This window comes from Pongo pygmaeus, chromosome 11 (assembly GCF_028885625.2).
Source record: "Pongo pygmaeus isolate AG05252 chromosome 11, NHGRI_mPonPyg2-v2.0_pri, whole genome shotgun sequence".
NCBI classification, from domain to species: Eukaryota; Metazoa; Chordata; class Mammalia; order Primates; family Hominidae; genus Pongo; species Pongo pygmaeus.
This window is the reverse complement of record NC_072384.2, coordinates 61,881,060-61,893,842: the sequence shown is the minus strand read 5'-3', so window position 1 is coordinate 61,893,842 and position 12,783 is coordinate 61,881,060. Positions and strand designations below refer to the sequence as shown.

General features: G+C 34.6%; 1 protein-coding gene across 3 annotated transcripts in view; it reads left to right on the top strand.

The window, feature by feature from the left end:
* Window positions 1–12,783, top strand: part of KCNH7 (potassium voltage-gated channel subfamily H member 7) — a 494,352-nt gene that overhangs the window by 446,043 nt on the left and 35,526 nt on the right. For all 3 annotated transcript variants that reach the window (XM_063648257.1, XM_054477433.2, XM_054477432.2), the window contains 2 exons: window positions 1,409–1,614; window positions 3,868–3,964. In XM_063648257.1, the coding sequence (XP_063504327.1) occupies window positions 1,409–1,614; window positions 3,868–3,964 (303 nt within the window). The remainder of the gene's footprint in view (window positions 1–1,408; window positions 1,615–3,867; window positions 3,965–12,783) is intronic.

Here is a 12,783-nt window from a genome sequence, read left to right as displayed (position 1 = left end):
TTTGATTTCTCACTATTGAATTCCTTTGTAAAACAGGAATATTATAGCATTTTTGACTAATTAGAACCTTATTACTTAAAAGTCTTTGATAGCTTCTACAGTGAGGTATACATGAACTTGTCTACCAAAATCTAAAATAATATACCCAAGGAGTTTTTTCTAAAAGTGAAAAGAAGCTTCAGGATAGACACAAGAGAGTACTATTTTACATTGACATTGATTATCTTTAGAAGTTACATAATCAAGTAATATATCAGTATGTATTAAGTATATATTCCACAAGTACAATTTTTAAGTACTTTGATAGTCAGAAACGAAAAATCTAAGTGGCCATGACATTCAGGGAAATCACTGGAAGGAGATTAGCTACTTAGATACACAGTATCAGGTGTGCAAGAACTTTGACTCTGGATGCATCTGGAGTCAGGATGCATGGGATTTAGTTCTGGCTGTTCTCTCCCTCCCTCCACTTCATTCAACTAAGAAAATGATGTTAGGCTAATCAGTTTATCTCTTTAATGCTCTTTCTGTATTCATAAAATGTGGATAATTATTAAAAATTCCTTCATGAAGTTATTTTAGGAACAAATTGAGGCAATGCACCTAAGCATTTGACACAGTGCCTGGCACCTACTGGTCCTCAATAAATATTTGTTACTGTTGCTGTTGTTCTTATCTTTGTCATGGAATAAGGCCTTGAAAAGCAGGTAGTATGTGGCTAGGCAGAGGTGATGGGGAAGGCCTGTTAGAAGCTAGACACTGAAATAACCCTAGATTTTACAGAAGAGCAAGAAGGACAAATTTCCCTAACAAAGGCCATGTAATAAAAAGCAGTACTACATATGTTGAGAATTATAACTAGATTTATTAAGCAATTGGGCATATTTATTAAGGGCAAATTCAAAAGTGGTTATTAGGAAACAAGGTGTGTTCTAATTGTTCCACCAATCCACTAAGTGTTAAAACAGCTCCACCATAACCCCTTGCTCAGCACCACCTGCAGAGACCATCCCGAGAAAGAAAGATCATGAATCTGACTCACTGCGGCCTTTCTCATATTCCTAGATTGAAAAAATCAGAGTACACCTACCTGAAAGTATCTTTAAAATACTCTATGGTAAGACCCTTTGCTAGCAAAGTGGGGTATACAGGACCGAAGATAATGTTCGCTACATTCTAGATGCTTAGTCAAATAAGCAAAACAAGGAAATAAAAGGACCAATCACCCTTAGAGACAAATTTCCACTCACCAAACATGTGATGGGCATTTAGTTAAGGTGCTGGAACGTTGCTCACCAAGTCTGGTTCAGGGATTGATCAATTGTTTAATGACCCTCTTCTCCTTTTAGAAGGAAAACATTGAGTTTGGATTCCCTTTCCCCGCCTCTTTTTCTTTTTCTTTTCTTAGGAAAAAATGATATATTTGGAGAAATGGTTCATCTTTATGCCAAACCTGGAAAGTCTAATGCAGATGTAAGAGCCCTCACATACTGTGACTTGCATAAGATTCAGCGAGAAGACTTGTTAGAGGTTTTGGATATGTATCCTGAGTTTTCTGATCACTTTCTAACAAACCTAGAGTTGACTTTCAACCTAAGGCATGAGAGCGCAAAGGTATATGTTGACTGTTTGTTTATGTTTATATTTCTGACATTTTATTTTATTCTTGAATTGCACAAATACTTCTGAGAAACCAAGCAAAATATTGCAGCAAGACTTTACCAATTCTGAATATTTGGAAGGAAAGGCCAGCTGAATATGAAAATTTCTGAATTATAGGAAAGAAATTTAGCCTACTTTCTTTCCAATATGTTGAATAATTTCAAGTAGTTCAATTAGGTTTGACCTTGTAGAAGCCCTTAGGTGACACACTTGAGTTAAAATAGCCTTTGTTTATAGTGTGCCAATTATTTGCTAGAAATGGGTGTTTTAGGCTGTTGAAAGTTGCTTAAGTTTATCTTATACAGAGGTTAGAATATTCTCTCAGCTATTATTTACACTGTACATTGGTTATCAGTGTCTTCACAATAATAATGAAAAAATTAACCTCATTCAAGTTTAGTTTCCTATTTAATACAATTTCCAAATCACAGAAGTACAAATTAGTCAGGTTTTACAGTATTGTCAGTTTTAATGGTGCAGAATGAATATGTAGTCTAAACAGAAATAATAGTTTAAATAATTGTATATGTAAGTTAACCCAGAATGAACTTCGAGTGTAGCTCTTATGTTGCTTACTCTTTTCTACTGTGAAAGTGTGCCCTTATGAGCTATTACTCTTCTATGGCTATAAAACTTATGTTGTGACCCAAAATTTATTACTAGGTTATTCCTCTTCCATCCCTTTTCCCCCAAAATTTCCCAACTCCACTCTAATTCTAAATGCTTTTGTAAATCAGGAATCAAATATTGAGTGATTGATACTTGCCAGTGTATTTAAATACTAACTAATATATTCTCTGGGGAAAAAACCCCTAAAGTCAATAGTTAGGTAACAGGGGGTAGATTTAATACTTGCGGTAGTTATAGACATTCCCAAGTACCATGAGAGGCTTAAAAGAGAAAGAGGAATTTTAAGGGCCCCTAGATGCCATTTAATATCCTGATACGCCAGTTCAGATAATTATTTCTTTTTAAAACACTGAAAAGGTTTTTTTTAATTGAAGTGGAGAAAGATTCTAGTTATTAAGAACATATGTTTTTGTAATGGTTTTAATTCAGTAATTTGTCCCAATCTCAGTTTTATGTCACCAACCTCATTCTGACTTTGCCTTGAAAAGTAACAAATATCTACCTCTCATAACTTCTTTATATAAAAGTTTAGTCAGTACTCAAATAAACAAGAGCTTCCATTTTTATTTACAAGGTAGACAACATTAGACAGAGTGAACCAGAGAGGGAAGAAGGAGGATCTGGGAGCAAAATAATAAAGGATTCAAAGTGTAATGTTTATGGAATTTAACCTTATATTTATTGTTGTGAAATTTAACCTTAATAATTACCATGTAATTTAAACATCATAGCTAATTTTAACTATTTTATACATTTTTCTTTGCAGTACTCTTAGTTATGCAAAGTTCTTTAAATTACTACAATTGACTTTAGAACAACATGGGAATTCAGAACACCAATCCTCGTATAGTTGAAAATCTGCATATAACTTTTGACTTCACAAAAACTTAATTACTGATAGCCTACTAGTTATTAGAAGCCTTACCAATAATTTAATCAGTCAATTAACACATTTTGTATATTTTTATAAAATGTGTTCTTACAATAAAGTAAGCTATAGAAAAGAAAAATGTTATTAAGAAAATCATAAGGATGAGGACATATATTTACCAATAATTAAGTGGAAGTAGATTATCATAAAGATCATCATCTCATCATCTTCATATTTAATAGGCTATGGAGGAGGAGGAAGAGGAATGGTTGGTCTTGCTGTCTGAGGAGTAGCAGAGGAAAAAGAAAATTCATGTATAAGTGAACCTGCACAGTTGAAGCCTGTGTTGTTCAAGGGTCAACTGTATTATTCTTATTTTAACTTTACCAAGTTGCATAAAACACATTCCACATGAAGAAATATTTTATCTTTAAATGTTGACATCATCCCTAAACATTTCGCATAAATAACTTCTACACTATGATTTCCCCAGCAAATGGTGAAAGTACTAAAAATTATTCTATCTGTGTATTTTATAATTAAGAGACAAGTATTAAGCAAGGTACTTTAGCTGTTTACCTGAAATCTAATAATTAAGTCTCAAGATGGTGGAAACAATATGGAATAGTAAATAGTTTACTGAATAGTACATTGTGTTCTAATTGAGTAATCTTTCATTTAATCTTCATGTTCCATTAACAAAGGCTGATCTCCTACGATCACAATCCATGAATGATTCAGAAGGAGACAACTGTAAACTACGAAGAAGGAAATTGTCATTTGAAAGTGAAGGAGAGAAAGGTAATTCATTCCATTCCTAAAGTTTCAATGTAGAGCTTGTGGTAATTAGCCTTCTTAAATGTTCATTTTACTTCTGATTTCAAGAGTATATTTTACTCAGGCTTTAGGAGGGCAGATCCTTTGCTTTATTCAGTAGCTAATGATCTGGTTTCCAGTTTCTGACTGATAGCTCTCAATGATATCATTCAGCAAACCCATCTAATATTCACAAGGACATCACAGATTAAGAAATAGAGTGGATTGATTTTTAAAAGACGTTCAGGTAAATTCGTTCTGAGCACAGTTTTCTGGAAGGAGGGCTGTCATTTCAGGCCAAGAGCTCAATCCTCTTACATGCCCCACAAGCATGCATGACATGGATGAAGGCCACATTTGTTAGTGCTTCTCATCCTCAGACTCTGTGGCACTTGTCACTTCTTGTTTTCTCCGGGTTTTTCTGCCTCTCTGACTATTCTTTATGCTTTGCTCATATAGTCAACAAATATTCATTTAACATTTCACATTTTCAAGCAGCTACTCAATATTCTGAGAAATAAGCTGTGCAGAACATCCCTCATCTTCCCTAGAGAGGGAGATAGACACACCCTCAAATAGTAGGCTCTGTAACAGGAATAGGTATTCCTCAATGGGAGCCCAGGTGAGTGTACATTTAATTGTTCTTGGCAGATGGGAAAAAATTTTCCTGAAGAAGCTTTGACTCTTGCCTCATGCTGATCCAACAAACATTCTAGTCTTTACCTTATTTGGCTCCATAGCTGCATCTTTCACTATGAACAAGGTCCCCTCTTTTTCTTGAATACTTTTTTCTTTGCGTCTGTAATACTTCAATCTTCCTATTTTCCTCCTACCTTCATGAACTCCCTGAAGATAATTTCAAGATTATTATCTTCTATACCAGTGTTAATTTGTTAGAGTTTTGAGGCATAGTCCTAGGCTCCTTTTTCTTCTTGTTCTATATCATACTCTTTCTCTGGGTGATCCCATTTATGCCCATCATTTAAGTATATCCTCACATAGGAGATGTTCATGATTACATGTTAATCCAAGACCACCTGAGCTTCAGTCCCACATATCCAACTGCCTATAAAATCATCTACCTGAAATCTCAAAGGCAGCTCGAACTCAACATTTCCTAAATTGAACTCACGGTGTACCCTGGAAACCTGTCTCCTCTTCAATTCCCATGCCTCTGCAGATGGTGACTCTATTCAATCAATTGTACAAGCCAGGTATCTTGGAGCCAACCTTCTCACAACCTCTCCAGCAACTCTGGCAACAAGTCCTATTATTGTTACCTCCAATAAATCTCCATTTAGTCTTCAAATTAGGTCTCCTTTTGGTTATCTTCTCTCCATCTACTTAGCCACAGCTCTGGGCCAAGCTACCATAATCTGCTACCTGGAATATTGAAACAGCCTTCCAACTTGCCTTCGCACATGCAACTTGCCCCTCTCTCATCTATTCCACACTGGACTTCTGTTGATTTTTTTTTCTAAATGCAGCTATGTTTATGTCACCTACATGTTCAAAGCCCTCTAAGGACATCCTGTGCCCTAAATCCTTATTAGGGTGGGTCTTAACTTACCTCTTCAGTCTTATTTCATAATATCCTTCCCTTAACTACTCCCATCACTCCATCTTCCCCCATCAGTTCGTCTCTTCAGCAACATTTACTCCAGTTGTACTTCTGGGTTTATTTGCATCATTATTTAATCAATGTTGTCTGCCTCTAGATCATAAGTTCCGTGAAAGTGGAAAATATTTGGCCCCCTGTAGTTTTAGTGCTTGCTGCACAGCAGATGCTCAACAAGTATCTGTGGAAAGAATAACTGAAATAGAATTTGAGCATCTTCCTTTTTATTCTTTTCCCTTTTTTTTTGCCTTCTTATGCCAAGTTCTTTTTTTCACTCTCTTTTCTCTTCAATGAATACTCTTTCCAGAAGAGATCATCTACTAGTTTTAGCTTGCTCCACATTTCAATTGAAACAAGCTGCCCACTCCTCCATGTACGTTGTTTCTGTGGTTTTGCTTATAATATTCCCTTAATTAATTTGCTTCCTTGTCCTCAAAAACACACACATACACACACATGCGCACACACACACGAATTCATACCACACCAGTTTCATCCACTAAAATTACATTTTTTATCAAAGTCAATCTCAAATGATATATTTAATGTGAATTGTTTCTCGATCTCAAATGTGAAGCTTCTCTTTCTCTTATGAATTCTCAAAGCACTTACTTCTTATAATATTGTCAAAATATGATGGCTACTGGTATATTTTTTTCCTTTGCCTTTGCCAAACTGTAGATAACTTTAGCAAAGAATGGTTGATAAATATTTCTTGAACTGGACTAATTATTGATTCCTCTGGCTGACTGTAGAACAATAGACTACTCATAGATAGTTGATAATTTTGTTCTGCAATATCTTTAATTATTTTCTTGGTGACTTTTTCTAAAATCAGAACCACTCCTATTAAGCTGTTCTTCCACAGAGTTAATCTAAATCCCTTATCCTGAAGTTCATCTCTTATGTTTATCTTACTGGAAATGAAAAACAGGTTAACAATGTTGTCAATATAATAATGTCCTCCACATAGTTGAAGATTTATTAAATCTCCTTTCAATCTTGTTCAGTTTCCTCATTCTTAAGCTAAATTATCTAATGTTTTTATCGCCTGATAAGGCCCTGAGAGCAATGTCACAATTTGTACTGTGCTCATGTAACTAGACATTTCTGTTGATTTTGAATACTGTGCCTTTAATCGCAGGCTTAGTCTATGAGATCAATTTCGTATAAAGTGTAGATGCTAAGGGATTTTCTGCCTGCAGCTCTTTGAAGTTTCCTGGTTGTGCCAGTAAGTAAACATGAGTTGGTCAATGTGAAAACACAATTAATTCCAGTTAACCAGAGCCCAAGAGCCTATTCCAAAGTCTTTAGGAATCCAGGGTGCTGTGGGCAATTATAAAATTTGCTGAAAGCAATTTAGTCCCTGTCATTCAAATCTAATTCTCTTAAGGTAAGCATTCATCATATACTTCTTGATGTAGCATCAATATATAGGAGAAAAATACACATAATATAAAGAACAGAGAACTTTCAGGGGATCATTGATGCTAAACAATTTGTGGATACAGTAACTGAAATCTTCCCTTGAAATGCATTCATTTTTGTAGTGTTAGTTTATTGCTTATATGAAAGGAAACCTTGAAGGCAGGCATTCAAGAGTGCTGTTGCCTGTAAATCAGCAGTGGCATCAAGAACCGGAGAGAAGACCGTGTTTCTGGGCACTAGCAGCTGACAGAAGTTGAGTCCTGGATTGCCACTCCCTACCCACTGAGTGGAACAATGCAACTTTGCCGGCTTCAGTCCACACCTGCCGCCTGCCACTCCGCTTCCAATTATGCCTCCCACAAGGTTCTAAAGAGCTCACATTGAATAAGATATAATTTTTCAATGAAATATGTACAGCCTCTGGAAAGCTGAAAAACAAATATATACTTATATTGAATACATAATGAATTTGTTGATGAGGGTGGCTTGTTCTCATGAGCTATACATTTTTTTTCTAAGAAAAAATCCCACTTCCCTACAGGAGAGACTTGTAAGTGCAGGTAGAAATTTGACAGCACCTTGTATTTTTAAAGGGATCTTCAAGTAGTTATCTTTTCTTCCTAAAATTCTGGCCTGGAGGTGCCCAGGACTTCCCCAATATGACAATGTTCACTGTGGGAAGAAGTGCTACAGCTCCTGAGATGGAAGTAAAAAATTATTACAGAAAGTGAAGAATAAAAATGAGGCTTCAATGACCTGCTCAGTGGCCATGAGCATTGTTAAAATGGCTGGGCAGAGAGAAGTAAACGAGAAAAATGCTGAAAAATCGTCTCTATTTACGTGGTCTTAAAAGTTGAACTGTGCCTACTCCAGTGTGAGCCAGATCCATTAGGTCATAGAAGTAATAATTCTTCTAAAATTTTATGTTGTGTGCATTGTATAATATACAGGGTATATTTGTAAAATAGCATGTATAATGGCACAGGATATATACATATACATATGTGTATACATAATTTATATATTATAAAATACATAAATATGTGTGTGTGTGTATATATATATAGTGCGATTATACACTACACGCATACATTTATGTATGTTTACTTACAGGGCTTATAAGACCAAATATTTGCAGTGTTCTGCTCAACCCTTTCTGTTGACAGAAAATACAGTATCAAAGTGGCTATTAATAGCTAATTAGGGGGTGACCTTTTGGCAGAGAATAATCCAATGAGGGCAGCAGTGTAACCAGGCACAAACAATTACCCATTCATTTGGAGTCCATTGTCATTGAGTACCCACTGTGTGCTAAGTGCCCTGAGCTTTTTCATGTTTATTTCTACTTTAGTTTCAAAAGTTTGTCTTAACGTTTTAGAGAAAATTCTTCATTGGTTAACAAGGAGACAAATAGAAATTCCCTCTGAATTGTAGTTAGTGTCTGCATACTTTCCCTCTTCAATTTTCATTATATTTTCTAGTTAATTTAGCAGAAAAAAGTGTTTCTACAGAATTCTGAAGAAATTATTTTTACTATTTTGTACCAAGTCGTGAGTAGAAAAAAAGAGGACCTGGAAGAGGAAACTTTTTACTCTATTGGTTTTATTGCATGGAAACGCCTCAAACATTGTGAAAAATCAGTTCTTGCTGATGTTATACATTTTAAGAGAAATCCTATTGGTATTTTTTTAACTAAAGCATCGACGTCACCTGAGGTCACCTCTCCCAAAACAACAGATTTGCATTGATTCCTTTGCCTCCCGTTCCTCATCAGAACTCTGCAGAAGTATCTGAACCCACTCTTCCAAATATCCCTTCTCTATACCTTTTCCTGCTTCTATTTCAAAAAGCATAAAGAATAATGTTCAAGAATAAAGTCGGCAAGTAGCCTCAATTATATAGGACTTGAAAAAATGATTGTGTCAGAAAAAAAATAATTTTTCTTAGCAAAAGGGACATTGGCCTGTGAAGTTAAAGAATTCTGAGCTTTTCCTTCCTAACCTGGAAATATTCTTACCCTCTTGATTTCCAAAAGCTAAGAAACAATTCTCAGAGCTCCGAAGACCCTCTTACTTTTGCTAATAGATTATCACAATATGCTCCATTGTAAAGAACAAACTGCCAAGCATGAAAAACAAAACAAAACAAAAAGACAAACAAAACAAAAAAAGCCACAAGAGTAAAACATTCAAACAGTGTTAAAGATGTGCCTGTAACAACTGAAGACATGGAAATCAAGGTGAAAGATTGGACGCAGATGGTTCTGCATGCATGATGACAAACAAGAACCCTTTTCAAGAGATACACACATCCTTAGGGTAGGGAAGAAAACTTTACTCATTTCCCTATCCATATAATTTTATTAAAATGAGCTCTTCAATATATGCTCCACAGGAAAAATCCAATGTGCCAGAAAATAGAGTGGAAGTGTATTGAACTCATTACGTTTTGCATTTCAAAGGATAGCAATAAACACTATCACTGTGTAATACTGGTTTAGTGATTTTCCATTGCCATCCAAAAGCCAATAAGTTTCAAAAGTGTTTCTCCAAAATAAAATAACTCCTGTGAAAATTATTGAAGGGGTAAATATATTCAGTGATAAACTTATTTTTATAGAATAGTGATAATTCTATTCTGGTTTTATTAGATTATTTAAATATATTGGTATTATACTTTGGCATGTCTTTGAAATATCTTCTTCAATAACAAACAATGATTAGCTTTTTGTTATCCATTTTAGTGATCTATAAAAGTATCTTTTGATCTTTTCAAGTTTTATTGAGGTATAATTGACATGTAAAAGTTGTACATATTTATGGTATACAAAGTGATTTTTTCATATTTGTATACATTATGAAATGATTACAATATTCAAGCTAATTTAACACACTCATCACTCACATAGTTAACTCTGTGTGTGTGTGTGTGTGTGTGTGCGTGTTTATGTGGGGAGGACATTTAAGATCTAATCTCTTAGCAACTTCTAAGTATATAATACATTTATTATTGTTACCATACTGTAGAATAGAGCTCCAGAATTTATTCATTCTGCATATCTGAAACTTTTTACCTTTAAACCAATATCCATCTTTTCTTTATTTTAATTTTTTAAATTGTTAATTTTTGTATTTGTATAAAAAAGTATTCATCTAGGCCTCTTTCAATACCCTTTAGAGCTATAGGAGGCCTAAAGTATGTGATCTTAAATGAAAAAATTTATTTTAGACTCCAATTTTCCAATGTAATAAGTTTTTCAAGGCATCTGGCTGGGAATTGCTCAACTTTTTTCTTAATTGTCAGCAGTGGGAAATCTAAAACTCAAATGCGGAGAGAGCACCTTAAATGCTTCTCTTTGACCAAAGCTTATGTCTCCCTGTTGGGTTTGACAAATAAAAATGGTAAACTGAGAAGAAGACTCCGTAAAAGATGGAGTGAGCACAAATGTTAATTCCAGGTTTTTTGAAAGGAAGGATTTTATATTATCATTCTTAAGACAAACGGTCAGCCATTCCATTGGGACACTTATTCTATGCTCTTGAATTCATTCTAAACTCAGAGAGACACTCATAAGACAAGTCACAAATGCTTTAGAATTGTGTTCTGTGAAAAAGGGGGAGGAGATGAACTGTCCGCCTAAAGAAACAAGGAAGAAAAAAGATTTTTTGTCTTCTGAATCAGAAGCAAATCTGTGGTTTAATTAAACAGGCAAGACTTTTTCTTTATATAAAATGATGGTAACAGGAAAGATTATGCAATCAGATAACTGCCCTTAGAATATTATTTCTACATAGAATATGAATAGAATTAAGAAAAAAATAGTACCTGATACTATTTAATGTCTATCAAATAATTCAGTTTAACTGGAAAAAGGCAAAAATAGTACAGTCCATCAAAATTTAGAAGTACCTGGAGGCTAATTATAATGCATTTCAGCTGCCCAATTTCATATACATATTACCTCAGCCAATTTTCCAGCCAAAGCCTGAACAGTTTCCATTTTTAATCTACAAATAGATTGTCATTTCAACTTTCATTTTATGTGACAGAAAATGAAGCTTTAATTTATCTAGTATGGAATGGAAAAATGCTGTTTCAGTGGGTTTGTATCAAAGAAATTGTTCGTATGGCTTGGCTGATAGTCCAGTAGCAATGAATACAGAAATAAAGATGGGGTTTTTTTTTTCTCCTTACCAATGGGGAAAATTCAAGGATATCAAATTTTTTCTTCTTCTTTTACCTGATTCCGCTTTTATCTGAAATTTTTGTTAAAGAATTCTGTCCTATGTATACGAAGTAATTTTCTCCATTTTACTATACAACTAAATGATAGTAATTCCTCTTTGACCACATTTTGTAAACACATGACCAAGGTGAAATCAGCAAGTTATAATTCAACTTAACAATACATGTTAACTGGTGAATCTTGTTCATAAGCATCCAAAATCAAGCCAAAGTTAGTAAACTAAGACTGAAGCCCAGCATGGTAGGTAAAACAGAACATTCTACCATGTGTAAGGATTCCCCAAGACCTCTCCAGCCAAAGATACAAAATGGTTTCTTAATTTGTGATGTACATTCATTACAAATATCCATGTTAGCATTATCCAGACTTCGATTGGAGGCACATGAATTAATGGTTAATTCAGCTTGCATTTGATGCTGCTGGAAAACACTCCACAAAAGTGTAGAAATGAAAATCATTTTCGAGAAAATAGGAGGCCTGAGCTGATTCAAATATCTCTGGTTCCCAAGTGAGAGACTACAAGAAGGTTTACTTAGGAAGAGCAAACTGGTGCAATTCACTAAGCAGGTATGAGGATAATTTAGAAAAATTAAACTTTCATTTTTTTCACATTTACTAGCCTAAACTTTATAACTATTATGTTTTGAGGAGTAAAATGATACGTTCAGAAAGTAGAGAATGTTAATCAAATTTTCAGAGGGCTTTAGAGAAGGGAAGAAGTTAAAAACAAAGAAAGTTGGGAAGAAGATGGCAAGATGGAATTTTAGAGGTTGAAGGAGGTCTGTGCCAATGACACTGAAGAGAAAAGGCTTTTTGTAAGAAGATTTGATCCGAATATTTACAACCAACTAGATTAGTGATTGAGTAGGGATGTACAAGTAACAGTAAGTAATCAATGATGTCTGTAATGTTGGAGATCGGAAAGGTCCATGGCTTTCTCAGCAATGATGAAATCACTGAGCAAGCGTGAAATCTTAAAGAAAATAAGCAATCTGCATTTGCTAGATTTAACTTTAATTGACAAAACATGAACTCCTCAATAACAATTTCTCATAACACGGATTTTTAAACTCTATCTGCTTTTACCTTGGGCTGCTTTCTGGCTTTTCATATTTTAAATTATGATTTAAAAAAATAAAGGGAAAAAATCTTGTTGGATTTCTATGCCATATGGGAATTTTTAAAAACAGTTGGAAGTTTCTCTGGCGTGGCCTTCCATCGGTTCATTTGGCCTTCTATAAATAACCAAGTAAGCACACTGAGGCGTAGAGTGGATGGAGACACCGTCTTCACCATTTCTCCAGAAAATGATATACCTTCTGGCGTTTTGTTGGTTAGTTATTAGCAGAAACCAGATGGAGAATTATACTGTCTCCCCAGGACACTAATAGAAACAAGTTCTGGGATTTGTCTCTTTGAGTTTTTCCTGCTGAAATATGTTCTAACACAACCTTCAGGACTGAAATTATCCTGACATTTCAGTATAAAACAGCCAATATGCACTACCAGCTT